Genomic DNA, 26329 nt, shown 5'->3' with positions numbered 1-26329 from the left:
AGGAAAAAAATCGAACCCACACTAAGATATAATTCTATTCTCAACACCCCATTACCAGTATGATCGTATTTTTAGTGTTATTGATTTTGAGATTAACGGTTTCAGAGGTGGTTGTTGTAGGTGATTTTTCCTCAATCACAACCGTGTTAAAGTTATTTGTAAGGTTCTTTGGAAGCTCTTGTCCATCATTAAAGACATTAGATTTTTTTTTATAATAAATTTGAAGGCATCAAAGTTGTTGCTGCGAGTTTCGATGATATCTCATTATGCCTTGTTTTCCGAGAAGCTAATTTCATCGCCAAAGCTCTTACAGATCTTGGACGCAGTTCAAACTCAAATCACTAGGATCATTTATCCACTCCCAAAATGGTTGCTTTCTTTATTTTCGACATCTTTAGAATGAGTTGCTCAAGAGACTCTTCTTGTAATTAGTCATTTTTGAATATAAAGAAAAATATTGTCATATTATTCCGAAAGTTATATAGATTTCATTTTCATCATTTTCTTACTAATGATCGCAATTATGTGAATTATGAGATCAGAGATGGATAATATAAGTGTCATCAATGTTGTGTTGTCATCAATGATGGATAATATACAACAGGTGAGTCGGTTAGACAATCAGCGAGGCAAAAAGAGGAAGGAGTCCTGGTGATCGAGGAGATCAAACTCAAAGCTCATATTGTTTTGTCGTTCTTGTCAGACCGTACTCTTTTACCGATCCCTCTCTGCCTCTCTTTCTACATACAAACATCCAAAACTGATTTTCCCAATCTCTGTGTGTATAAGATTAGAGATACAGCCACTCTGTCTCTCTCCGCTGCTTTTGGAAAAAAGATGATTCTGTTGGAATCTACACTAGAAAAAGGTGATTGCTTTCGTCTGGACTTACAGCTGCTTATCCTTTACATTGCTCTGGCCGTCTTCAATGGCGTTCTTGCTGCAATTGCTTTTTCTCAGGTTTGTTTATGATTACCCTTTTCCTTGTTCTCTGTTTCGTTTGTATTTTCCAGCTATGTTAAGCATTCTGCCTTCTGGGTTGGTCTTTCTTAGCTTTAATTGTTGGTTGTTGATGCGCTGAGTTTAGAAAATAATGCAAATGTATGACCGGAGCTTTGATTTGGAGTAGAAGGGTAACACGAGTAGAGTAGAGGAAAGATTGGAAATTTTCAAGGATATGTCGTAATTCTTCCAAATTGGGAGCTTTTAGTCAGACTAGAAGATATAATGCCAAAGCTGGTGTCTAAGTTATGGAATCTAGAGGGTTATTACTTATTAGTTCTGATGGGTTTGATGTTTACAGTTCCTCAAAGTTGAGTCAGTACAGATATCTGCGAGAAGATTTTGTTGGTGAAGTTATTGTTTACAGATAGATAGCACTGTCCCTTTTAACTTATGTTACTGATGTTTGTTTGCTGAGTGAATATTCTCGAGTTACTTTTCTTGTTAAATTAGTTTCTGCTTTTGCGGATCGTAGTAGCATTTCATTTTATTTTTCAGCTGGTCAGGATTCACATGCGCAACCAACAAATTGGATGGACACGCCAAAAAGTAAGAACATAAAATGTGATTTTTGAAGTTTGTTTGTTTGGTTGAAGAATGTATTCTCTTACCAATTAAAGGCAGAAAGCAAGTTCTCAACTTATGTGCTCAATGTGAAATGTAAAAGTATTTTGTGTTTTGGTACTTTATGCTCTTCCACTATTTATGAGGGCTATTTAACGGAGGTGGTACTGTGCGCAGGTACTTCACCTCATGATTGGCTGTTCTAACTTAGGTAAGGCTAAACGTCATGATTCGCTGTTCTATTTTTTATTGTTCTTCTCAGATATGGGTTAAGCTTTGTTTTGCCCAGATCTGGGGTTAAATTAAGTTCTCTTTATACACTTAGGACTTTGGAAATAGTTTCCATTCAACAAGTTTTCTGTTTTTCATCTGTACCATTCCATAGACACTCTTTAAAATTTTCCAGAGAACTTGAATTCTAACTTGTCATCATAATTCTGGTGTTTTTAAAGCCCCAATTTAAGTGTAATAACTTGTTCAGAAAGTATTAAGAGATTTTTCAGCGGGTTTACTGTGTTATAGAGTGAAGTTTTTCTTTTCTTTGAGTCTTTTTACCGTCACATTTCAGAGATATTCTCTTAACTTTGTGTGGGGAGGAAGGGCTATGGAGTTTACTTTAGTTTGGGTTGATGTTAACGGAAAATTGGTTTACTTCTCATTCGTCCTAAGTATATTATGTTCCTTTTGATATAATGTGTTTGTTTTGTGAAATTAAGAGCCCAGAAAATGTAGAAAATGATTTCTATTGATTTTTTGAATGATACAAGATTTACAATTATATAGACTTCAGACTACAATCACTACATCCTAGTATTGATTACAATTGTTGACAGCTATGAATCAAATATGTAACTGATGATTCTAGCAATCAATCAGATAGCATAATCGATTCACATAGATACAGTCATATCAGTAGGTAGTCAATGAAGGAGATTGAGCAATTGGTGGAGAAGATTGAGTAGCTTTAACAGAAAAGATTGTGTGGTCAGTGGTCAGTGGTCAGTGGTCAGTGGTCACATTATGCTCGTTGTCGAGTTAAACAATCTAATTTCTTTTTGGCAGGTTACTTCCTATATTTTATATCTGCAATGATTGCCACTTGTAAGCAGTGGTTTTGCTGGTCTAATGTCTGCGGGTTCATTCTAATGGGTATATTTAACTTGGTCATGAATCATGATAATTGTGAAGCAGCTCACTTGTTTGTTTATAAAGATTTCTCTTAGTGACTCATTGATAATAGGTGAAATTTTGCTGCAGCCTACCCTAAAATTCTATTGCTTGCAGCATTTCTTCTAGTCCTATCCTTTTGGTAAGTTTCCAATCTGAAGGAGGTTCTTTCGCCCTTTTCATGTTAGAATATTGCAATATGGATATTTTGTTTTGGCTGGATTCAAATGAGACACAAAATCTTTTATTTGGATAAATTATTTGTAATAATATTAAGTAGCAAATAACATTAGATATTTGTTCTTTTCCTTTAGTCTTACTTGTGCAGTAGAAATCTATATAGTTACAGTGTAATTTATAAGGTATACATATGCTGTTATGGACAATGACTGTAGGGTGGACCTTTGCCATCAGACAAATGATGAAGAGGATGATGATGATGATGATGAAAGTAGCATGCAGCATCCCCTGTTGGAAAATTCAAAGAATAAAGACCGCATATCAAACGCTGATGGTCGTAGAATTTGTTGCTCGTTCCCAAGCATTCATGTTGGCAGTCACCAGAAATTTGCGATTGCGGTAGGAAAATTTCATTGTATTTCCCATTTCCTTTTATATGTCAATTGTAAGTTAAAAGGCAATTTTTTGTTATCTCATCTGATGAACCATCTTTCATGCTAGGTTGTTGGGTTTGTCCTTATTTTGATGATGTCATTTTCTGTGGTAATTTTGATTGGTGCGGGGAAGAATCCCATTGATTCTTCAGCAGTGGCTCAGGTATGGAGTATACTCTTGGCTGTTTGAGACATTTAGTATGTAATCTTTAGGGCTTTTATATTTCATGAAGTGCTAATAACTAGATGGCCAATTTAACTCTGCAACATTTTGATTGAATTAGTTCGCCACTAAAAAGCTTCTGTTGACCTGCCCATTACAACTGTAATATTAATGCAGGTATATGAAGACTTTCTCGCCTTTGCAGTCCTTTTTATAGGAGGTGGATTAGGCTGCTATGGTGAGCACTGACTACTTTCCGTTGTGCATTTTTTCCCCTCACAATTTTTTTTTATGGTTGTCATAAATTTCTAATTTTGTTCTATGATCATTGTGACTTTGAGTTTTTGTGGCGTTTATTTTCATCTCATTATTTATTTCTGTTCTTTTTTAAGTGGTAAGAATGAAACTGTTAGTAAATGCTAAGCTCAAGGATTTTGAGATCACCTTTTCTACTGAAACTCCTTTTTATGTTTGGTGTAGTAGATTTTGTAGAGTAAGGTATTTGATGTACTGTCAACTGACATCATGACTTTATATATATTAACTGTGCTATCAGAATTTTAACTACTCTTGTTTTCATTCAGGCATTCTGCTACTTCGTAAGTTAAGGAAAGTACGGTCTGAGAAAGCTTCATCTGAAATGTGGAAGGTATTGAGTAGTATATGAAATATTTACTTCAAATTTTTTTTTGATAGATACCTTCAAATTTTTCAAAATGCATTGTGCCCGTCTTCTAATATAAGTTCCTAAATGGACATGTGATGTTGTATTTGCTTCCACTGCTGTATGTAATTATTCAACTGAACTAGAAAAGTTTTTAAACATTTATTTTAATAAAAGTTTTGTTGTATGTAAACATGCAGGTTGGCGGTTTAGCTGTTGCCTCTGTTGTATGCTTTACGTCAAGCGCATTAGTAGCTCTTATTACAGATAAACCTGTAAATTGTTCATTGGAATTATGATCGTAATACTGATTTGTGCCAATTCTTTTGTAGTTTATGATTTACTTTATGTTCACCTCACGGGCTCACTTTTAACTCTTTCAGCTATATGATCCTTGGAGTCTGAAAAAAGCATATGGTGGGAAAGAGCTATTGTTGCTGTTGCTGTATTATTTTGTAGGTACTATATCTTCCTCTGAGTTCCTTGCAGATTTTTTGTTTGTTTTCCTTTTATCTTGTCTTAAAGTATTATCTTCTCTTCTAACTTCAGGCTCTTGGGTACCCGCGGCTTTTGTGTTATGGTTCATGAGAGAATTGCCACCCCCAATCACTAATCGCCAACAGGAACAATCAAGAACTATTACTTTTATCAGCTATGCTGGAGTGGAGCCACAGCACTGGGCTAGAGTAACAAGTTCAAATCAGGTCTTATTGTTATTCAATTCCATTGTGCTGCTAAAATCTTGATTTTGCACACTTCTCTCTATTTCTACAAAGCCTTGAAGCTTTTTCATTAAACTTTCATGCTCCATTGCGCAATGCAGGCGTTGCGAACGAGTCCCATATAAGGAAAAATTGTAGAGCTCTCAATGTAATCTCGTCTCTGAATAAGAGATTTTGAGAATGCTGAAGGCCTGAATCAGAAATGCAAATGATACTAGACTTACGCACTGCAGACGACGTTCATATGAATCTAGAGGCTTACCTGTCGTCACCATTTCTACTGACGTATGCTCCACAGATATATGGATCCTACTGACTTTTGCGTTTGTTCATGTACAGAGATATCACAGGATTGAGCAACACTCTTCTGCTCCTCGTGTTGATTAATCATCCTGTGATTGTCCACGGCAAAAGATGATCATTATGTGAATCACTGAATCGTATTATAGGCACCCAATTTACATGTAGATGTTTCTCATGTGGGTGTTTTCAACAATGTATACGTGATGAAAGTGTAATATACTAATACAAATCCGAGGGTGATAATAGAAGAAGGCAAACCTTCTTGTTGTGGATTTTGTTGCTGTTACCCGTTGTTACCATATCCGTTGGCCGTTACCCGTGAGGCGTTCTTTAATCTCTAAACTCGAAACCCTTTTTTTATTGGGTATGCTGAGTAGTATCTACTTTAGTTCATATCGCAATCTAATGCTTTTTCAGTTGTGAATCCCATTTGGGGATATGAAGTTTGATTCTGCTAGGAACATTTCAATGTTTTATTTATTTATTTCTTGAATAAGGTATCCACATGTTTAAGCCTTCAAGGTGTAAACTACAAACCTTCTGTTTCTTTCGGAGACGAAGCCAAATTAAGTAGAATCTTATTCTTTGTAATTTATGTTAGGCACAATATTTGGCCATTAGTGTGACCAATCGCAGTGATTGCGTTCCATGCTTTCATTTGTGAGACGAGCCGTGACTTTTCAAAGACAAAAGAGTCATACTCAGTCGCTCAATCTCTAACATATCATCTAATAATAACTTTTAATATATCTTCAAACACATCGGATACTATGACCACCACCACGTTACCTTTGGGAAACCTTAACGACCAAGAGTGTGTACCGATCTGTAATTCCAAAAGACTCGGGGTGCTGTTTCATAAATTGGGTAAAAACTTTGGAGCAAATGAAAAATGAAGTTCGTACACTTCCCAATGAGTGTGAGTGGGGGCCCGCCGCTCTCCTTCTCCCATGCACAGTTCCCGCCCTGTTAAAACTTACAGGACGAAGCAAACTCCTCCATTTTCAAACCAAAAAGAAGAAGAAGAAGAAAAAGAAAGCGCACCCAGGTAGACAGTCATAGAGAAAAAGCGATGGAGATGGCAGATTTGTTTACCCTCTCAGACTCCAAAGCAAAAGCACTCGCACACAAAAGCTCCCCACCCCCACAAAACCAAACAAAACAAGAACCAATCACCTCCGCCGCCACCACCCCAATTCCTTTCTTGCTTTGAGAGCAAACCCACTTTGCCCCACTCTTCTCCCAAAGTATCCTACTTCCCTTCCTTTCCTTGTCTACATAAAACCCTTAAAAAATGACACCTCTTACTTACACCAAACCAGCCCTAACGCCGGAACCAGTGATCAGTATTGGCGGAGCTCTTCGGAAATGGCTAGCTCCAGCGGGACCAAGCCCGATTCGGGGCCGAAGAGGTCGCTGTCGAGAGGGATGACGAGAATGGCTACTAGAGTTGTGGACTTCCCGACGGAGGGCGACGACACTTTGGACAGTAAAGATGTGCCCTCGTGTCTTGCTTCTATTGCTCCCATTTTCCGGGTTGCCAATGAGATTGAGAAGGATAATCCGAGGGTTGCCTATCTCTGTATGTCATTTTTTCTTGCCCTCTTTTGTTCTGTCAATTTTTGGCTGGTTAGTTTTATATCAATTGATTTTGGAGTTGATGGTAGTCAATTTTGAACGAGTTTTGTATGGAAATGATAAAAGCATAAACGATTTATTATGATGGATTTTATTCATTGTTTTAGATGGTGTGTTTTTGATTAGTATGGTAGTTTTGACTAAGGAATAGGAGTAGGGAAATGGTAGGTAGATGGAACTCATGGAAGTGAAATCGATTTCCTTTGAAGGAAATCAGTTTTGGTGGACATGGTGTTTCTTTTGCCTCAATCAGTCCCTGCTCTTTAGAAATGGGAAGAGAAGTGGCTGATTGATGGACGCTATACAACTTAGGGACACTAGCAGGCTTGCAATTGAGTTAGATATGAGGATAGACTGGAATTGGGAATCCATGTAGCTGGTAGCCTGGTACTTGTTGGCAGGACTGGGGTCTTGTTAATTTTTAAGTTCTGCAATGTGCAAGGCTCTCCTGAAAAGCAGGAAGGCGCGGCTTTTGAATGCTTGACAAAAGAGAAGCTAAAAGCTGTGTTCTTACAAAGTAATTCCTGATCATCCTCATGCTAAACAAATCTCATATTGTAGCGGAAAATTAGGATGTAAAATAGTTTACAGCAAGTTCTAAAATACGTACCCACCATCTGTTTCTTGTCCAAAACCTGTCAAATCTTTGTTAACGTACTTTCACTTTCCAGTGGTTGTTACTGAATTGATGCTGTCTACTTGTCACTATTCATAATGCTCAGTGGCTGATTCCAAATGGTCTCCCTTTAAGTCTGCTGGTCGTCTACTGTGATATCATTGTAAAGTTGCCATTGGAGTTCAAGATGCAACTATCAATCACTGAATCACAAGGGAGGTTATTGGGGGTAGTGAGTGAGTTGTTACTGCTGCTTCTGGACTGTAAAGACTAACTAGGAGAGGAAATATGACCAAGAATCTTAATGAGCCTTATACTCCTTTTCAACAATATATTTACTTCTTAATTTTTTTCCCAACGAGGATAAAATCATAGAATCTTAATGGTTGCTTCACTATTCTTGCTTAGGTAAAAACTATTAGCTATGAATTTGTATTGTGCTTTTAATATGGTAGACAATATTCCATTGGTGACAAATTTTACTATTTATATTCGAAAATAAAAGATATGATGAGCAATCACAACAAGCCTTGTATTACAATTTAAGAAGAGTACTATTAGTTACTTTTGTCAATTAGGATAGGGTCTTAGTACTCTAACCTTTAACTATTCTGCATTACTTGCTCTTAAGATCATACAATAGATATGCACGTACGTTATACGTTGTGAATATGGAAGTAATGAGTACTTCCTTGTTGGGTTATGGCATAAAGAATTATTGTTTATATAAAATTATATTCTGTTCAAACAGGCCGCTTCCACGGATTTGAAAAGGCGCATACCATGGACCCAACATCAAGTGGACGTGGAGTTCGTCAGTTTAAAACTCAAATTTTGCACAGACTTGAAAAGGTACACCTTAAAGTCGTTAATGGTTTATCATGTTCATATTCTTTTCTGTAAAGAGTGGTCTGATTGCGGCCTCAATACATATTATTAGTTCCCTATATCTTGATATCATTAAGAAAATCAAACAAGATTTTTTATTGCATTTTATCCGTTATAAACATTTCACTGGTGTTCCCTCTGGAGAATACTTGGATCTGCTGATGTTTGTCGTTGAAAACTTAAAGCGAATGAAAAATACTTCAACATTCTTGGTCTTAAAAGGATACTGAACTTGAAAACCTAGGGAATGGTCTAGCATCTATATTAAAGTTGCACTCCTGTTTTTCTCCTATGATTTCTACATTCTGCATTTGGAGATATTGACATACAGAAATATATGCTCTAGTTTCCAGGACTGCACTGTGCAAATAATAGCTAACAAGTAAGTTGTGAAGAACCCAGGAACACCTGGAATCAGGGCTCTTCTATTAGAGTATTGGCAATTATCTAACTATGCCTATCACTATGTTCAATCATTTTTAAGAAAGAGGAGAAACATTGAACTTTTGGTTGAAAACATCGGCCAAGTTATGGTTGTAAGTAAAAAAGATAATTTCTAGACTTGTACATATGCTTTGGTCATGATAATTTGATGTCATGATTATATGTTATACACATGTCAGCTTCTTCGAGTAAACTGAATGTGTTTGTATTTTTTAAAATTGTTCTCTGCTGCAGGAAGAGAAAGAAACAAAACATCAGCTTGCTAACTCTGATCCAAAAGAAATCATGATGTACTACCACCAATTCTATGAGAAAAATATCAGGGATGGAGAATATACAAAGAAACCGTAAGTCTTTGAATATATGGCCCTACTGCCTCTTTTTTGCAGTTTTGATAATAATATCATTCACCACATCTTTAAAATAATAATAATAATAATCTTTTTGGATGCTTGAAGGGAAGAGATGGCCAGGATTTGTCAGATTGCAACTGTACTGTATGATGTGCTCAAGACAGTTGTACCTATCGCTCAGATAGACAAAAAGGTTTGAGTTCTATGCTCTTGGGCTCAAGTTAATGGTCTTGTTGGTATAGAAGGTGCTGAAAACATGGCTGTTCCATTGATTTTCTTGTTACAGACCCAGAAAATTGCTCAAGATGTCAAGAGGAAAAGGGAGCAGTATGTGAACTATAACATTCTTCCGTTATATAATGTCGGGGTTAAACCAGCAATTATGGAACTTCCTGAGGTTGTACATCTTGCATTTTATGGGGTTATTTTCATAAAATACTATTTTTCTCTTGTTTACTGCCTTATCCACTGACATGTCCTACAAAATATTAGATCAGAGTAGCGCTCCTTGCTCTACAGAATGTGAATAATCTTCCAATGCCAAAAATGCATTTTCAACCCACGAATCCTGATGACAAGTCATCAATGCCAACAGAGAGGATTAAACCTGTGAATGATATACTCGATTGGCTTGCTGCTATTTTTGGGTTTCAGGTAATCAGTGCTCTAAGCGCCTTATATATCTTTTTTCTTTGCTGTTTTATGACTTTATGTATCCCACATCTGAGACTTGTATCAGTACATTTAGGTTCTGAGCAGTACATTTATTATGCAAAAACAATGTCTAAATTCAGGATACTTGCTAGCACTAGGCAGGTTACACCAGAACTTCATAATCTATTATGGACAATCCATCGACTGTCAATGGCTAATGACTCATTTATCTGGAATTTGATAGATACCTATCAAAAACGTAGTGTAATGCTCTGAAAGGAAATTCTAGTGCAATATACATACTTGGATTATTGAAGAAAAGGCTTTCACTCCTAAGTCAATAATCTTTTGCCATGATGCCCACTTGTTTCTTGAAATTCTTTTAAATTGTTACAAAAGTATTAACTTTCTTTCAGATTTTGTCTTTAATGTGTTGATCCAATTGACTCGGCCAACCTTGATCTTATACTGTATTTTTTATTTACTTGTTAATGGCATGACTGGCAGCTTGGTGTTTGCAATGTGTATGTGTGTTGCGCAATTTATATTGTAAAACTAGATTTTGTACAAATTGGTATCAGCTTGCTATTTAAGAAACGGATTATGCCTAAAGGATTTTTTGATTCATCAAAGATACTTCTCGATATACTTTTAACTATGTAAATCTCTAACAAGGTGTTGGTTTTTCTTACTATATCTTATTATTTTGGTACATGAAGAAAGGAAATGTGGCAAATCAGAGGGAACATTTACTATTATTGCTTGCAAACATTGATGTGAGGCGCCGTAGAAGTCTTGAGAACTACACTGAGGTAATTAATGTGTTTTTGAGATGCTATATCTAAATTTCATTGCTTTGAATGTCATTTGCCCTATGTTTGCATCACTGTAGTTACAATATGTACTGTCATGTGATTACGAAAGATTAACAGAGATGTTCTTGCAGTTGAATAGTGCCACTGTACAGCTTTTGATGGAGAAATTTTTTAAGAATTATCGTTCATGGTATAACTATCTGCATTGTAAAACAAATCTTCGGTGAGTGATCTGGTTACATTTCATGTTGATGCCTTAAAATTCCAATTAATATTGTCCTTGGTATAATATCAGCTATGAAACTTTTTCTGTTCCTCCCTCTTCTTCCCCCCGATTTTCAGGTTCCCTGAAGGTTCTCAAAGACAACAATTGGAACTCATATACATTGCTCTCTATCTTCTCATATGGGGTGAAGCTTCAAATGTCCGATTCATGCCTGAATGCTTATGTTACATCTTCCATAATGTACGTATGTTTTCATTTTGTATTGGACAACCAACCATTATTAATGTGTGGATTATTTCATGTCAAAATCATGTATTTGTTTCGTACATGTTTGTACTGTAACTAGGGAATTTCTCTCTTATTGTTGTCATAAAGCTGCTGTAGTGCTGTTAGTACCATGCTTGTTCTTTTACCCACAATTCTTCCTCATTGTTTGAATTCATGCCCTGAAATTTATACTATTATGATAATTTCTTTTCCTATTTGTTTAAGATGGCAAACGAGGTTTACGGAATTTTAAATAGCAATGTTCATCATGTTAGTGGAGAGACATACCAAACAGCAGCACGTGATGAAGAATCTTTTTTAAATGATGTTATTACTCCTATCTACCAGGTTGTGTACAAGGTAAATATAGTTTTTTAGGTTCCACACTACTTGAAACAAGCCATTTCTATGGCAGTTCTGTATTTGGACATTTAAATATTCCTTTGGTTATAAAGGAAGCAAAGAGAAACAAAATGGGCAAGGCAAGTCACTCAAGTTGGAGAAATTATGATGATCTGAACGAATACTTCTGGTCAGTATCTTGGATGGAAAGTTATGTGCTGAATTCCATTCAGATATAAAAATAGCTGAAAGGTCTGGTTGCTCTTTCCAGGTCGGACAAATGTTTTAAGCTAGGGTGGCCAATGGATCCTAAAGCAGATTTCTTTAGGCATTCGGATGGCACACAACCAGCAAATGAGGTATTATTCCGATTTGTTTCTCTTTATACTTACCTGGGCAGGAGAGGGTCAACAAAAATGTTCCACGTATCTAGATACAACTTCCCTATCACATACAACCTTGTCTATTCAGTACCATTTTCTTTTTCCTTTTTTCTTACTACTATTACTGTTATTACTATCATTTTATTAAGTTGTTTGATCTTCTTATATTTGGCAGAGGACCAATCAACCTACTGGTGGTGGGAGGAAGCCTAAAACAAATTTTGTGGAAGTCCGGACCTTTCTGCACCTCTACAGAAGCTTCGATCGAATGTGGATATTCTTCATATTGGCTTTACAGGTAGTCTTAATTTGTTATTTGAGTGAATTGCCTACAAGTCTATATTTCTCATATCTGAATAAGTAACATGCACATTGATCTCCATGTCATAAAATTCTGTAAACAACGTTAAGAATCCTATTTTTCTTATTTATTTAAAGATCTTCACTTGAGATTAACTTCCGCTCCCAAGTTGTAACCCGTTTTCCTATTATGAAATACAATCTCTAATTGGAGCAAAGCATTTCCCCTTGCATTAACTTTCCAATGACCCTTGCACTTGAAATGGTCCCAACTATGACTGTTAGTTCATAATGCCCAAATTAATTTTGATCAGCTTTGTGAAATGAGGGAGGACAAATAATTTGTGACTTGCCAGGATTATCTTTTTCAATGTCAGAGCAAGTCTTCGTTGGGTTTAATTAATGCCCTTAAAGCTCTCTCTTTTTTTTTTGGTTAATCCCTTAAAGCTCTTTAACTTTGCAAAAACATTGGATAGTTTTTTTTACGGTATTTATTTCATTATATTATGATTTTTCAGGCTATGATTATTATTGCATGGAGTCCTTCTGGATCTGTCACTTCAATATTTGATGCGGATGTCTTTAGAAGTGTTTTAAGCATCTTCATGACGTATGCTTTCCTCAATTTATTACAAGGTATTGGATTATCTCAAATTTTTTAGTTTGTTTGGGAAATAATTTCTCGTGGGAAATCTTGGCATCCATATATACCGTATACGACATATATCACAACTCTGTTCTCACTTCTTTTTTGGTACTTTTGACTTTGTTTTCTTTTCTATATGTTCTGCAGCTACCTTGGACATAGTTCTCAGTTTGAATGCATGGAAGAGCTTGAAATTCACCCAAATACTACGATACCTTCTGAAGTTTGCAGTAGCTGTTGTCTGGGCTGTGGTTCTGCCTATTGGTTATTCAAGTTCTACGCAGAATCCTACAGGGTTACTGAAATTCTTCAGTAGCTGGACTCGGGATTGGCGTAGTCAATCATTTTATAGTTATGCTGTTGCAATCTATATGGTTCCTAATATATTGGCTGTTATGCTATTTTTTCTTCCACCTTTACGGAGACACATAGAGCGTTCCAACTGGCGCATTGTCACTCTTCTTATGTGGTGGGCTCAGGCAAGACTTTCTATTTTTGGTCTAACCAAAGTTCATGGTCTCTTGTAATTTCATAATATTTTAGCTAGCTTCATATGATTTTTTGGTGGCCATATTGCAGCCCAAACTGTATGTCGGAAGAGGAATGCATGAGGATGTCTTCTCACTGCTGAAGTAAGGGAAAAAAAAATATTGTTTCCTTATTTATTCTTGATCTTTAAAGAGGCTACATTCTCTGTCAGTCCCATACAGATTTTCCTGTTTTTCTTTTGTCTCCGCAGTCATACATAATGTATTATTACATTCATCTTAAGTCACCCAATCATTAAACAATATTTTTTATTTAATTTCTGGTACTTTTTTGTCATATTACATATTTTTCTCATGTGACAGATTTATTCTTTTGTCTAATCAGATATACGTTGTTCTGGATCATGCTGCTAATCAGTAAGCTAGCGTTCAGCTACTATGTGGAGGTTATTTTTCTTAATTTCCTTAAATAAGTCACAAGATAAAAGAACCATACGTGATCATTTATATAGACTTCACTCCTGTTATCTCCTACATTTGTTCCAGCTAGAGCTTTTTTAGTTTCATTCAAGTGTTGATACAGTTCTTTACCCTGTCAAAGTATTGATCTCAAGTACCAAATTCATGTATATTTAAACCTTGGGGATAAACACTCATTTTCTTGGAGGTGTGTTCTGCTAAATCTGTAGAACCAAGTTTCATTTACTGTAACAGAAGTTAGTTTTTTTTTTTTCAAGGATATGTTGAACTGAGTTTTCATTATATTCTCATTTGTTTTGCCTGACATTAATTTTAAGTTTGGCAACAGATATTACCGCTTGTTGCGCCAACAAAGTTGATAATGGATATGCCTATCACTAATTATCAATGGCATGAGTTCTTTCCAAATGGTAATTTACTGAACTATGTATTACCGTCTGTACTTTAATTTTATCTGCACATCTAACTAAAATCTCACATTTGGAACTAATTTAGCAACTCATAATATTGGTGTTGTCATTGCGATATGGACTCCAATTGTGCTGGTAAGTCAATCGATGAAGAATTTGTTGGAGTGAAAATATTCCTCTATTCTTGAACACTGTTTTTCAATTTACAGCTGCAATAATTTTTCTATACATAGGTATATTTTATGGATGCACAAATATGGTATGCAATATTTTCTACACTGTTCGGTGGAATTCGTGGAGCCTTCAGCCATTTGGGGGAGGTGAGTAGCATATTTAATCTTGCTCAGCTGTACATATATTCGTTTACAGATATTTAAGATCTGATATTTAAGATCGATCTGAGCTTAGATTTGAGTGTTATTCTTTTGTTGTCTTGCAGATACGAACACTTGGAATGTTGCGGTCCAGATTCAATAATGTGCCTACAGCTTTCAGTGATCGGCTTATGCCATCATCAGAAAACAGGGATACCAAGAAGAAGAAACACTTGGTGGATCCATCTTTCACCAGCGTTTTCACACTGATCTTTTTTATATCTAACACGAATTATAACCTTCCAGCTTTTGTATCTTAAGGCTAACCATAAGCACTTACATGGCAGGACGAAGAACTTGTTCGAAAGAACATTGCTAACTTCTCTCAGGTCTGGAATGAATTTATAAATTCTATGCGAATGGAAGACCTGATCAGCAATAGGTTAACATTTGTTTGTGCTGTGTAATTTTACTTTTTGTAACATCTTTTTATCTTTCTTAGTAAATTCGATTTTAAACCATTCAGGGATAGAGATCTGCTGCTTGTTCCGTATTCTTCAAATGATGTTTCTGTTGTCCAGTGGCCTCCTTTCTTGCTTGCTAGCAAGGTTAACTTTTTATGGCCTGGCATGTTTATTGTAACTCAATGTAAAGCCAATATTTGACTCCTATTTTTAAATTTTTAAATTTTTCACATGTGAAGATTCCGATAGCTTTAGACATGGCGAAGGATTTTCCTGGGAAGTCAGATGATGATTTATTCGAGAAGATTAAGATTGATGATTATATGTACTCGGCAGTGATTGAATGCTATGAGACACTCAGGGATATTATATATAACCTTCTTGAAGACAATGCCGATAAGATGTAAGTCAAGAGAACCAACTGGAAATATATAGATCACCATGTGCACATATAAATATTTTTGTCTCAACAAGAAATTAACCATAGCAGACTTTTCAAGAAGGTTCATGAATGTTTTCCTTTTGTCTTATATAACAGGATTGTAGATCAGATATGTTCTGAAGTAGACATTAGCATACATGAACAGAGGTTTTTGTCTACTTTCCGAATGAGCGGGCTGCCACTTCTTAGTGAGAAGTTGGAGAAGTTTCTCAAACTCTTGGTAACATTCTTCCTTTAACGCTTGCTTAATTCTTCACTGCTGTTTTCAGCAGTGAACAGATATGTGTTTAGACAGTGTCCTGTTGAGTTATTTATTATATTGGAATGTTGACAGCTAGCTGAAGATGAGAATGCCGAAAATTCCTTACGTCAGATAATAAATGTCCTTCAAGATATCATGGAGATTATAACACAGGATGTAATGCTCCATGGTGATGAGTAAGGACTGAGAACTAAATGCATACTGGAGGCAGCGAATATTGTTATATTGGACCACCATCAATGCATTTGTCTTCCATATGTTAACAATTTTGTTTCTGCCTTTCTAGGATCATTCAAGCAGCTCACTCCGTAGAGGGTGATGGCAAGAAGGACCAAAGGTTTCAAAAAATCAAAATATTCCTTGCACAAAATTCAACTTGGAGAGAGAAGGTAATCTTGGCGATATATTTGCATTAAAGACAATAACTGAATATCCAAAATGTTTTGGTCTTATTGTGTTCAACATATACATAGGTTGTTAGGCTTCATTTGCTTTTGACCGTCAAGGAATCTGCCATCAATGTACCCCAAAACTTGGATGCTCGCAGGCGCATTACGTTCTTTGCAAACTCCTTATTCATGAACATGCCAAATGCTCCCAAAGTTCGTGACATGCTCTCCTTTAGGTCAGTTATCATAAACGCACGGTTTGTCAATGTAATTAGCAAACAATAAAATCTTAACAACCAATTTTTTCTACTGACTTGTTATAATTCTAGTCAAGATATTTATGTCTTTCAGTTTTTAGGAGCTCAATTTACAATGAATATTGTGTCATTTAGTCAACCATGTGTTTTGTTGTTCTCTATTAATTTCAGTAGTTTCCTGTGTAACATCTCACGTTTTCCTGATATATGATTCAGTGTTCTGACTCCTTATTACAAAGAAGATGTTCTGTATTCTGATGATGAACTTAATAAGGAAAATGAGGATGGAATCTCAATTTTGTTCTACCTGCAGAAGATATATCCTGGTGCATTTCAGTCTCATTTCTAGATTATCTTTTCATCTCTTTGAATTTTATGAACTGATACCTTTCAACCAACTATGACTGCCAACTAGATGAATGGACAAATTTCCTGGACCGCATAAATGAACATAAGAATGAGTACTCTGAAAAGGACAAGTCTGAGTTAATTCGTCAGTGGGTATCATACAGGGGGCAGACACTTTCTAGAACAGGTCGGCATGATCTTTAACTTGTCTCTTATACAAGTATCATGTCCAGTTCTGAACTTTTAACATCCTCTATATATATTTTTGATAGTGAGGGGAATGATGTACTATAGGAAGGCTCTAGACCTTCAATGTGTCCTGGAAACAGCAGGCGATGATGGTTAGTGGTCCTTTGACAAAATTGTGTTTCAACTCCAGATTGACATTCCTTATTTTAGCTCCAAAAATCTGTACAACTTAATAATGTGGAAAACCGATATTTGCAGGTGTTTGTGGAGGCTATCCCCAGATTTTAAGTGAAAAAGATGAAATAGATTTCCTTGGTCGGGCACAAGCTCTGGCAGATTTGAAGTTCACATATGTAGTTTCTTGTCAGATCTATGGTGAACAGAAGAATTCGACTGAAAGTCGAGACAAAAGTTGTTATATAAATATTCTCAAGATGATGCTAACGTAAGTTATCACCATACTATGAACATTATGTAGTTTCCTTTCCAATGATCATAATTGATATCATCTTTACATATGAAACTATCTTGTAGGTATCATTCTCTACGGGTTGCTTATATAGATACAAGAGAGGGGCCGGTGAATAATGGAAAACCACAAAAAATTTATTTTTCTGTTCTGGTTAAGGGAGGTGACAAATGGGATGAGGTAAGGAAGGAAATAGCATATTAGTTCTGTGCACTTATCAAATTAACTCAGTATCATCTAGAATAGCAAGTCTCAAGGAATCCATAGTTATAATGGAATAATGAAGAGCCTATACCTACCTTTATTGCGCTAAATGTCTCATATAACTGATATAAGCAGCGAATGTGGCTAATAGTCAATAACTCATTTGAGGTATTTTATTTCTTGGCTAGGAAATATACCGCATCAAGCTTCCAGGTCCTCCAACAGTAATTGGTGAAGGAAAACCCGAAAATCAAAACCATGCCATCATCTTTACTCGTGGAGAGGCCCTGCAAACCATTGACATGAATCAGGTGGCAATCACTGGACCTATATGTAAAATTAGAAAGCGATTAACTGTGCTTTCTTACTGCCAAAATGGAAATGAGTGCTTATTGTCTTTTTTAATATACTTCTACAGGATAATTATTTTGAGGAAGCTTTCAAAATGAGAAATGTATTGGAGGAATTTCGAAAGCCTCGACGGGGGATGCGCTTTCCTACAATATTGGGTCTAAGGGAACATATATTTACCGGAAGGTCTGCCTTTTCCTAAATCTCTTCACCATATGTTATTATTTTTGGCCTTTATGACTGCTAGGATTGGGATTGTATGAAATATTTTCTGCAGATTTACACTGTTGCAATCTTGTCTATCTTATGGCCAACCTCTGTTTTACAGTGTTTCATCACTCGCTTGGTTCATGTCCAATCAAGAGACTAGTTTTGTCACTATAGGCCAACGAATTTTGGCAAATCCCCTGAGGTATGCCTTATATTTTACATTCAACAGCTACAGTTCAGTTCAAATTTAGTGTTACTAGTATCATCTTCTTTCTTGGTCATTTTCTCCTGTTTATACTATTACCTATGGCCAACGAATTTTGGCAAATCCCCTGAGGTATGCCTTATAGTTTACATTCAACAGCTACAGTTCAGTTCAAATTTAGTGTTACTAGTATCATCTTCTTTCTTGGTCATTTTCTCCTGTTTATACTATTACCTATTTACTGTTCAAGTAGGAATCCATCTAATGACATTCTACCTTGACAGGGTACGGTTTCATTATGGCCATCCTGATATTTTTGACAGACTCTTCCACATAACACGGGGTGGGATAAGCAAAGCATCAAAAGTAATCAACTTAAGCGAGGATATATTTTCAGGTACATTTATCATTGACCAGGATATCCCTCTGTTAAGTATTGCATGTTGACTAATTTTTTACATGTCCTCAGGTTACAATTCTGTTTTGCGTGGGGGTTTTATAACACATCATGAGTATATCCAAGTAGGAAAGGGGCGTGATGTTGGAATGAATCAAATATCACTTTTTGAGGCTAAAGTTGCAAATGGAAATGGAGAGCAGACACTCAGCCGCGATGTTTATAGGCTTGGGCGTCGGTTTGATTTCTATAGAATGCTGTCATTTTACTTCACAACAGTTGGGTTCTACTTTAGTAGTATGGTATGTTATCACAAACCCCCTTCCATTATTTGATTTAGTTCCTTCATAGTGTATACCTTATATATATGAATGAGTTATAGATAATAGATTAGTTCTTCATCTACCACTTTGCGAAATCATCCTTCTCTGAAGTACTTGGTTTGTTGATGTTGATTCATGTGAAGAGATTGAAACTCAAATGACTGTACTACCATAATGCATGCCATGCAGTTCATGTGTTAGTAACAGCTTCAGGTCACCTGCTTGTTGCTCTAAGTGATTGCCGCTATTTATTTTGTTAAAAAATTTATCTTTAGTGGTGCCATTGATAAAGAGATTGTCCCTACTATACAATCAAATTGATTGAATCGTTGTGTTGAATAGGGAACTAGTGTTGATCTGAGGATTTGTTTTGGTTGGCTTTGGCTTTACTTTTCTGGGCAGATGTTCTTGAAATGCAGCATGTTGCAATGTAATTCTGTTTGATATAGATGAGGATTGTTTTGGTTGGCTTTGGCTTTACTTTTCTGGGCAGATGTTCTTGAAATGCAGCATGTTGCAATGTAATTCTGTTTGATATAGATGATACTGTTTTGTTTCAGGTTACTGTGCTGACTGTCTATGTGTTTTTATATGGACGTCTATATATGGTTATGAGTGGATTGGAAAGTGAGATCCTAGATAGCCCAGCCATACATCAGACCAAGGCTTTCGAAGAAGCTCTGGCTACTCAGTCCGTCTTTCAACTGGGCTTGTTGCTAGTCCTCCCCATGGTTATGGAAATTGGTCTGGAGAAAGGATTTCGCACTGCTTTGGGTGATTTCATCATCATGCAGCTGCAGCTTGCCTCTGTATTCTTCACTTTCCAACTAGGAACAAAAGCACATTACTACGGAAGGACAATCTTACATGGAGGATCTAAATATCGAGCTACTGGCCGTGGTTTCGTTGTTTTTCATGCAAAATTTGCTGATAACTACAGGCTGTACTCAAGGAGTCATTTTGTGAAAGGGTTGGAGCTGTTGATTCTGCTGATTGTGTATGGAGTCTACGGGAATTCTTACAGGAGCTCAAATCTATATTTTTTCATCACATTCTCCATGTGGTTTCTGGTTGCCTCATGGTTGTTTGCTCCTTTTATCTTCAATCCATCCAGCTTTGACTGGCAAAAAACTGTAGATGATTGGACAGATTGGAAAAGGTGGATGGGAAATCGTGGTGGTATTGGGATCTCGCCTGACAAAAGTTGGGAATCTTGGTGGGATGAAGAGCAGGAACACCTGAAGCACACTATAATCCGTGGAAGAATTCTCGAGATAATGCTTGCATGTCGCTTCTTCATTTACCAATATGGGATTATTTACCACCTCGATATAGCTCGTTACAGCAGGACTATACTGGTATTTCTTTTGTTCATATACATGCATGTACAGTGTCTCTTGTTGCTTCTAACGCTAAGAACTGACCAACATTTTTAATGTGTAGCCTTATGCTCTTTCTTGGGTGGTTTTGGTAACAGTGCTTCTCGTGTTAAAGGTATGCAAATGCATACAACGTTAAACATTTGTTTAAAGCTCATGCCTAATTTTATGTGTGAGCTTGAGTATATTTGAAGTACAAGTTGTTTAAACTAGGTTCTCACTTCTCACCAAGTTAGTATGCTATATATTTCCAGGGAACCTGATTTAGTTCGAACTTGCTGATTCATTTGATACATTTATTTCAGATGGTGTCAATGGGTAGACGAAGATTTGGCACTGATTTTCAGCTCATGTTCAGAATTCTGAAAGCGCTTCTTTTTCTTGGATTCATGTCAGTCATGACAGTCCTATTTGTAGTTTGTGGGCTTACTATCTCAGATCTGTTTGCTGCTATCCTTGCCTTCTTGCCCACAGGGTGGGCAATTCTTCTTGTAAGTAAAATCTTTTCTGTCTCTTGTTTACTGCACTTAGTGCCTTCTCAATTCGCATTTCTTATACTAATACACTTAAGTATATCATCCATTGAGTACTCCTCGATCAGCATTCAGTACTTTGGTTCTATTAACAGTAGTTACTTGTGTTTGTAAACAAGTGCTGTTAATGGATTATAGTCACTAAAACTATTTGCATTCTGTCTTTCCAAGATCGGGCAAGTATGCAGACCACTGCTTAAGCGAGTAGGAATCTGGGAATCAATCAAGGAGCTGGGAAGAGCATATGATTATATAATGGGAATAGTAGTCTTCGCCCCGGTTGCCATTTTGTCATGGTTCCCATTTGTCTTAGAGTTCCAAACACGGTTGCTCTTTAACCAAGCATTCAGTCGAGGTCTGCAAATTTCAATGATTCTTTCTGGAAGGAAAGATAAGACAACGGCTTCTAAGTAGGGAAAGGAGCTTCAGATGACATCTGCTATGAAGTTCTCGGCATCATCTCAGGTCCATTTCCCATGCTGGAAATGAAATTTTTTCATGTGAAAATTCTAGAGCATCATAGGAATTATTTTTCATGAGGCTGATCAAGCAGAGACTTATATATAGGAAGCATTGGATATTTAATAATCTCATGTACATTATTCGAATAGAGGCTCACTTGATTGCTGCTACACATGAACTGCTATTGATTTCAGCTTTTGATATTAAATTAAAAAATTTGGATATTCATTTTGACTAATCACTCACCCTCATTATAGACACCATATGGTTCAACATATACCTCATGAATCAGTTACTTTTAATGAACCTCAGGATCATGAGCTCCAAACATTCCGATGTTAATTTCTTCGATTTATATTAGTAAGTTGGTATTAACAACCTATCAAGTATCAACAATTCATAATTTTGAACCTAAAAATTTACACACATACATGAGAGAATATCACTTTGAATCCTGACCGCAGAAAACATGAAAAAAGAAACAGGATTTGGCCACGTGGTGAGTTGGAAACACCCAGCGCAATTACCAGACGCTGTCTTCGACTCTTGAGCTCTCCACTTCTGGGGTGTCTGAAAATGAAAACTTAAGCAGTAGCCTCTGGCCACAACAACAACAGCAACAGCCCAATCGTAAGCGACTCTCTCTCTCTCCCTGCTTCTGTCTTCTGTGCTTTGTTTTTTTATGTCTTACGTTTGATTCCAGAAAAGAACTTGAGATTCATTATTCATGCTTTTGGGATTGGCCTTTCGGAAGCCAGAAATGCATTTCCCAAAGGTCTGTGCTTTTGTATGATTCTAGTCATTGAGATTTTAACATGTATTATAAGATTGATTCTTTGTATATAAATGTAGTGCCCTTGTGTGATTCATGTTTGTGATGCTCAATGATTCTGAAATCTAGTCAAGAAAAGATGTCTAGATTGGAACTTGAAGGTCAAACGCACCATACTTTTGAATCTTTGAAATTGAATTGAAGGAATTATTTGTGCAATTTGCAGCATGTTTATAGAGGAATGCAATTTCTATGCAGAAGAACACAAGCAACTAAATTAGATACCCAAGATTGAGATATAAAGATCTAACGATATTTCGCAATTTAGTATAGCCAAAAGAGACATCTTTTCAAAAACTGCATATGAAAAGAATTAAAAAGAAGAGCTTATGGGTAATTGAGATGTCATTTCAGACCCTATGGTGCAGAAAACTCTTGTTTGAAGGTTAGGGGAGCATTTTTGCATGAGTGCATCATATGTATCTGTTGATGGTTTTGCTCACTTGGGACACACCTTGGACTCAGGCTTCCATATGCTTGCTGATCCTTCTGACAGCATATCCTCTAGATTAGTTGATGACTCATAGTTAGGCCTAGATTTATTTAAAGTCGGTTGCTTTTGGGTTAGGGCGGCTTAGCCAAAGAGATAAGATGATTAAGCTGTGTATCTAATGATTACCGAAATTGCAACACACATGGGTAGGAAAAAATTGTTGGATATTGAAAACAAATTACATAGGCATCAAACCTGGTGATGTATGCCTGACTGTATGAAGTAGAGTCTGAGAATCATGAATACAAATATAATAGCTGTTATCTGGTGGTGTTTTGAACCCTTAATTTTTTATAGTCACTCATCTTTGATATTCCCCTCTGTGACATTACTTTTGGTGCATTCTCCTAGTTATATATGAACCAACTCATCGTGGTATTGACCAACAGATTGGTGTTTACATTATATGTTCCTGCGGAAACCAATTTTCTCCATCGTTCTCTTTCATATTCTTCGACCTTCAATTTTATATGCAGGGACTCCCAACAGCCAGTAATGCAGTTGAAACCACAAGGTGTCATGGCTTCTAATAATTTGCAGCAGCAAGGTAGCAAGAATATTCAGACTGGACGGCAGCAAAATCTTCTGACGTTAAGCTTGACTAAAGGTACAACCTTGGAAGAATTTAAGAATGGATTCCCATCTGAAGGTTTATCAACTGCGTCCAACAGATGGTGGGGAAGCAATAGCTCTGATTGTCCTGAGGGCGTCTTGGGAGAAGCAGCTATAGCTGATGGAGACAACAAACATCAGTCCAACAAACTAGCAGATGATAGTGGAAGTTCAATTACAGGGATTAAAGAGAAATGTGAAAGTGACAAAGAACAAAACAGCACTGATCCCCAAGGGACAGATTTATTGGTGGCCGTAAGAAGAAGAGCGGTGGAAGATGGGAAAAAGGCACTTAAGGTTGGTGCTTTCCGTGGATATGGTGCAAAGAAGTTAGGGAGAAAGGAAAGGACATTGCTTCTCCGAATATTCAAATCGTCATTGCCAAAAGATTGGATACATGACTCCTCTTGAGTCCTGGCCTCCCGGGTGTCAACTATTGTTGACATTAGTAATAATCTATATGTACTCTAACAGGTATGTATATTCCTCGATTGGAATTGTTCCCTTTTCTTGATTTGTAACTTTATCAGTCTCACAAATGTCTCAGCTGTGCTAGAATATCTGTAGATTTGGGCATTCATATCTGGTAGTACTGAGACATTATATGAGTTGCCACGATTATTGTGTAGTTGATTAACTGTATGGCCATGCGTTGCTTGAACTGCTTGTAAATCATAAAGGTATCACTCAATTTATTGTTTGAGTTACCTGTTAATCTCATGTAATTGATTTACAAGAAATATGTGATGACCATGAGTTGCAATGGTCACTTGGTAAATTACATAAAATGCCAGATTGTTTAGCTACTGATGATGCTGAGATGCTTTGGCTAACTGCATGCTCTGGTACTGGAACTCAAGGTTAAGTCATTTAGTTTATATTTATTGAAGCCAAACAAGGTTAGGAACTTAGTATTAGTACGTACTCTTTACTCATAGGACTCGGCAGATGAGAATCCATCGCTTTGGAATTCAGTTCTGTTTCGGCCAAGGAACATACATTTTCAACTTCAAAGTCCTACTTACCTGCATATCAAATTTCCTAGTTCGGATTTGTATCTCAAAAGCAGAGTATGATTTTTTTTAAATTGAACACAATATGAATCTACAATCATTTACATTTTGTATATGTTCTGCACCATCTATCTCAAAAATGAAATACGATTCAACGTTTTCTTTCCGGTAACTTCAGTGTCACAAACTGTAAACTTGAAATACTGAGTTCCTGTTATTAACTTTCACCTGCAAATATTTCCCCGTGTAGCCAATAATTTTTGGTGACATTAATTGCTCAACAATTGCCTACCAAGAATTGCTTGACTGATCTGTCGACCATGCTCTGAACACCATATAAATGTGAAGCCAATTGGAAATGAATTAATTTTATTACTTGGAAATTCTACTGGCTACAGATGAAAGTATATGAAATCCAAAAAAACAGAGATATCTTCTTCCAGATATTCTGAATCAAACTGGTGGAACATATGAAGCCAACTGGAAAGAATCACGAGATAGATATATTGAAAATCTTGAACTTCATTTTCACCAATGAGAAAAGAGATGAAGATATCACATAGATAATGCATAATCCCTACCACCAGATCTATAAATACACCCACCAAGGCCTCTTCCATCAGAACACAAACAGTCATCTCATATCTCATTGTCTAAGTCTAACAAGACTAGTTTCATTTCTCTCAAATGGCTTCTTCAACCATGGCTCTGTCCTCCCCTTCTCTAGCTGGCCAAGCTGTGAAGCTTGGTTCCTCTACATCTAACCTCCTCGGTGAGGGTAGAATCACCATGCGCAAATCCGCAGCTAAGTCCAAGCCTGTGTCATCCGGCAGCCCGTGGTACGGACCAGACCGTGTCAAGTATTTGGGTCCATTCTCCGGTGAGGCTCCATCTTACCTCACAGGAGAGTTTCCCGGTGACTACGGCTGGGACACTGCTGGGCTCTCAGCTGATCCCGAGACCTTTGCCAAGAACCGTGAGCTCGAGGTCATCCACTCAAGATGGGCCATGCTCGGTGCTCTAGGTTGTGTCTTCCCTGAACTCCTTTCTCGTAATGGAGTCAAGTTCGGAGAAGCTGTTTGGTTCAAGGCCGGAGCTCAAATCTTCAGCGAGGGTGGACTAGACTACTTGGGAAACCCTAGCTTAGTCCACGCTCAGAGCATTTTGGCAATCTGGGCAACCCAGGTAATCTTGATGGGTGCAGTTGAAGGCTACAGAATTGCTGGAGGGCCTCTCGGTGAGGTAGTAGACCCATTGTACCCTGGAGGAAGCTTTGACCCCTTAGGGCTTGCAGACGATCCTGAGGCTTTTGCTGAGCTTAAGGTGAAGGAGCTCAAGAACGGAAGACTAGCCATGTTTTCCATGTTCGGGTTCTTCGTACAAGCTATTGTCACCGGAAAGGGACCGATTGAGAACCTAGCTGACCACTTGGCAGACCCTGTTAACAACAACGCTTGGTCATACGCCACAAACTTTGTTCCCGGAAAGTGAGGTTTGATAGTTTGGGAGAGAAGTGATCGGTTTAGTCATGTGTGCGCGCAAATGTTGTAAATGGTTTTTTTTTTCAAGTGTGTTTGTGTTTTTTTTTTTGAAAGATTCAAGTGTGTTTGTGTTGATATAACTTGTTTGTCGATGGAAAGGATATATCAACACTTCTGTGTGCTTAATTTCATTGATGTGTACTAAAATTTCTATGCTTGTGAAATCTTCACCCGGCTATATACGAACTCAGTCACCCTTAGTATTCACAACTTAATGAATCAGCTTTTAGAAAATGATGGTAATAGAATCACGTACGTATTGGCATCTTGGTTTCTTCAACTTATGATAAGCTAGATCACTTAGATGCATCAAGAAAATATTGACAAGCTATGTATGCAATTTAATTATCAACGCCTAATGCTGATTTGATACGAGGATATTATAACAAACATGTTAACGGAATGGAAGCTGGGCATACAACCTATATGCAGTACTACGTACTTTTGGCTAGCTGATGGCCTTGAATTTATATATAGGTCATCCAAAACAA

The 26329-nt window shown here is 36.9% G+C and overlaps 4 protein-coding genes across 6 annotated transcripts; all 4 read left to right on the top strand.

The window, feature by feature from the left end:
* Positions 1-625: 625 nt before the first annotated feature.
* On the top strand, positions 626-5633 carry LOC126797871 (tobamovirus multiplication protein 1). Of its 2 annotated transcripts, none has more exons than XR_007672476.1 (13): positions 626-960; positions 1501-1551; positions 1744-1777; positions 2629-2715; positions 2824-2875; positions 3129-3312; positions 3415-3510; positions 3688-3748; positions 4095-4159; positions 4375-4449; positions 4558-4629; positions 4724-4878; positions 4998-5633. XR_007672476.1 is itself a non-coding variant. In XM_050524613.1 (13 exons), the coding sequence occupies exons 1-13, from the start codon at positions 838-840 to the stop codon at positions 5019-5021; spliced, it is 1083 nt and encodes a 360-aa protein (XP_050380570.1). In that variant the 5' UTR covers positions 626-837; the 3' UTR covers positions 5022-5626. The 2 variants fall into 2 exon arrangements, 1 of the variants encoding a protein (XP_050380570.1); XM_050524613.1 differs by having other exon boundaries at positions 4558-4633; positions 4998-5626.
* Positions 5634-6210: 577 nt separating this feature from the next.
* On the top strand, positions 6211-21519 carry LOC126800412 (callose synthase 7). Its single transcript, XM_050527780.1, has 42 exons — positions 6211-6781; positions 8205-8305; positions 9020-9132; positions 9244-9331; positions 9425-9535; positions 9631-9792; positions 10512-10604; positions 10739-10830; positions 10950-11073; positions 11326-11460; positions 11556-11632; positions 11714-11801; positions 12001-12123; positions 12644-12761; positions 12919-13250; positions 13351-13403; positions 13645-13705; positions 14068-14149; positions 14235-14284; positions 14383-14469; positions 14589-14699; positions 14811-14905; positions 14990-15071; positions 15167-15330; positions 15466-15589; positions 15704-15807; positions 15918-16020; positions 16105-16256; positions 16494-16603; positions 16693-16812; positions 16898-16966; positions 17073-17259; positions 17349-17463; positions 17676-17798; positions 17906-18024; positions 18167-18250; positions 18538-18650; positions 18723-18952; positions 19534-20331; positions 20417-20467; positions 20658-20843; positions 21057-21519. Exons 1-42 carry the CDS (start codon positions 6568-6570, stop codon positions 21297-21299), a joined length of 5787 nt encoding a protein of 1928 aa, XP_050383737.1. The 5' UTR covers positions 6211-6567; the 3' UTR covers positions 21300-21519.
* A 368-nt stretch (positions 21520-21887) lies between these two features.
* Positions 21888-24056, top strand: LOC126799689 (uncharacterized). 2 transcript variants are annotated; one of them, XM_050526936.1, is made up of 3 exons: positions 21900-21977; positions 22051-22122; positions 23149-24056. In XM_050526936.1, the coding sequence occupies exon 3, from the start codon at positions 23168-23170 to the stop codon at positions 23693-23695; it is 528 nt and encodes a 175-aa protein (XP_050382893.1). In that variant the 5' UTR covers positions 21900-21977; positions 22051-22122; positions 23149-23167; the 3' UTR covers positions 23696-24056. The 2 variants fall into 2 exon arrangements, with proteins under 2 accessions (XP_050382892.1, XP_050382893.1); XM_050526935.1 differs by lacking the exon at positions 22051-22122 and having other exon boundaries at positions 21888-21977; positions 23149-24055.
* Positions 24057-24929: 873 nt separating this feature from the next.
* On the top strand, positions 24930-25969 carry LOC126798720 (chlorophyll a-b binding protein of LHCII type 1-like). The gene has a single exon (XM_050525761.1). The coding sequence runs from the start codon at positions 24985-24987 to the stop codon at positions 25786-25788; it is 804 nt and encodes a 267-aa protein (XP_050381718.1). The 5' UTR covers positions 24930-24984; the 3' UTR covers positions 25789-25969.
* Positions 25970-26329: the final 360 nt, after the last annotated feature.

The sequence above is a fragment of the Argentina anserina genome, chromosome 6 (genome assembly GCF_933775445.1).
Source record: "Argentina anserina chromosome 6, drPotAnse1.1, whole genome shotgun sequence".
Taxonomy (NCBI): domain Eukaryota; kingdom Viridiplantae; phylum Streptophyta; class Magnoliopsida; order Rosales; family Rosaceae; genus Argentina; species Argentina anserina.
This window is presented reverse-complemented; position numbering and strand designations above follow the sequence as displayed.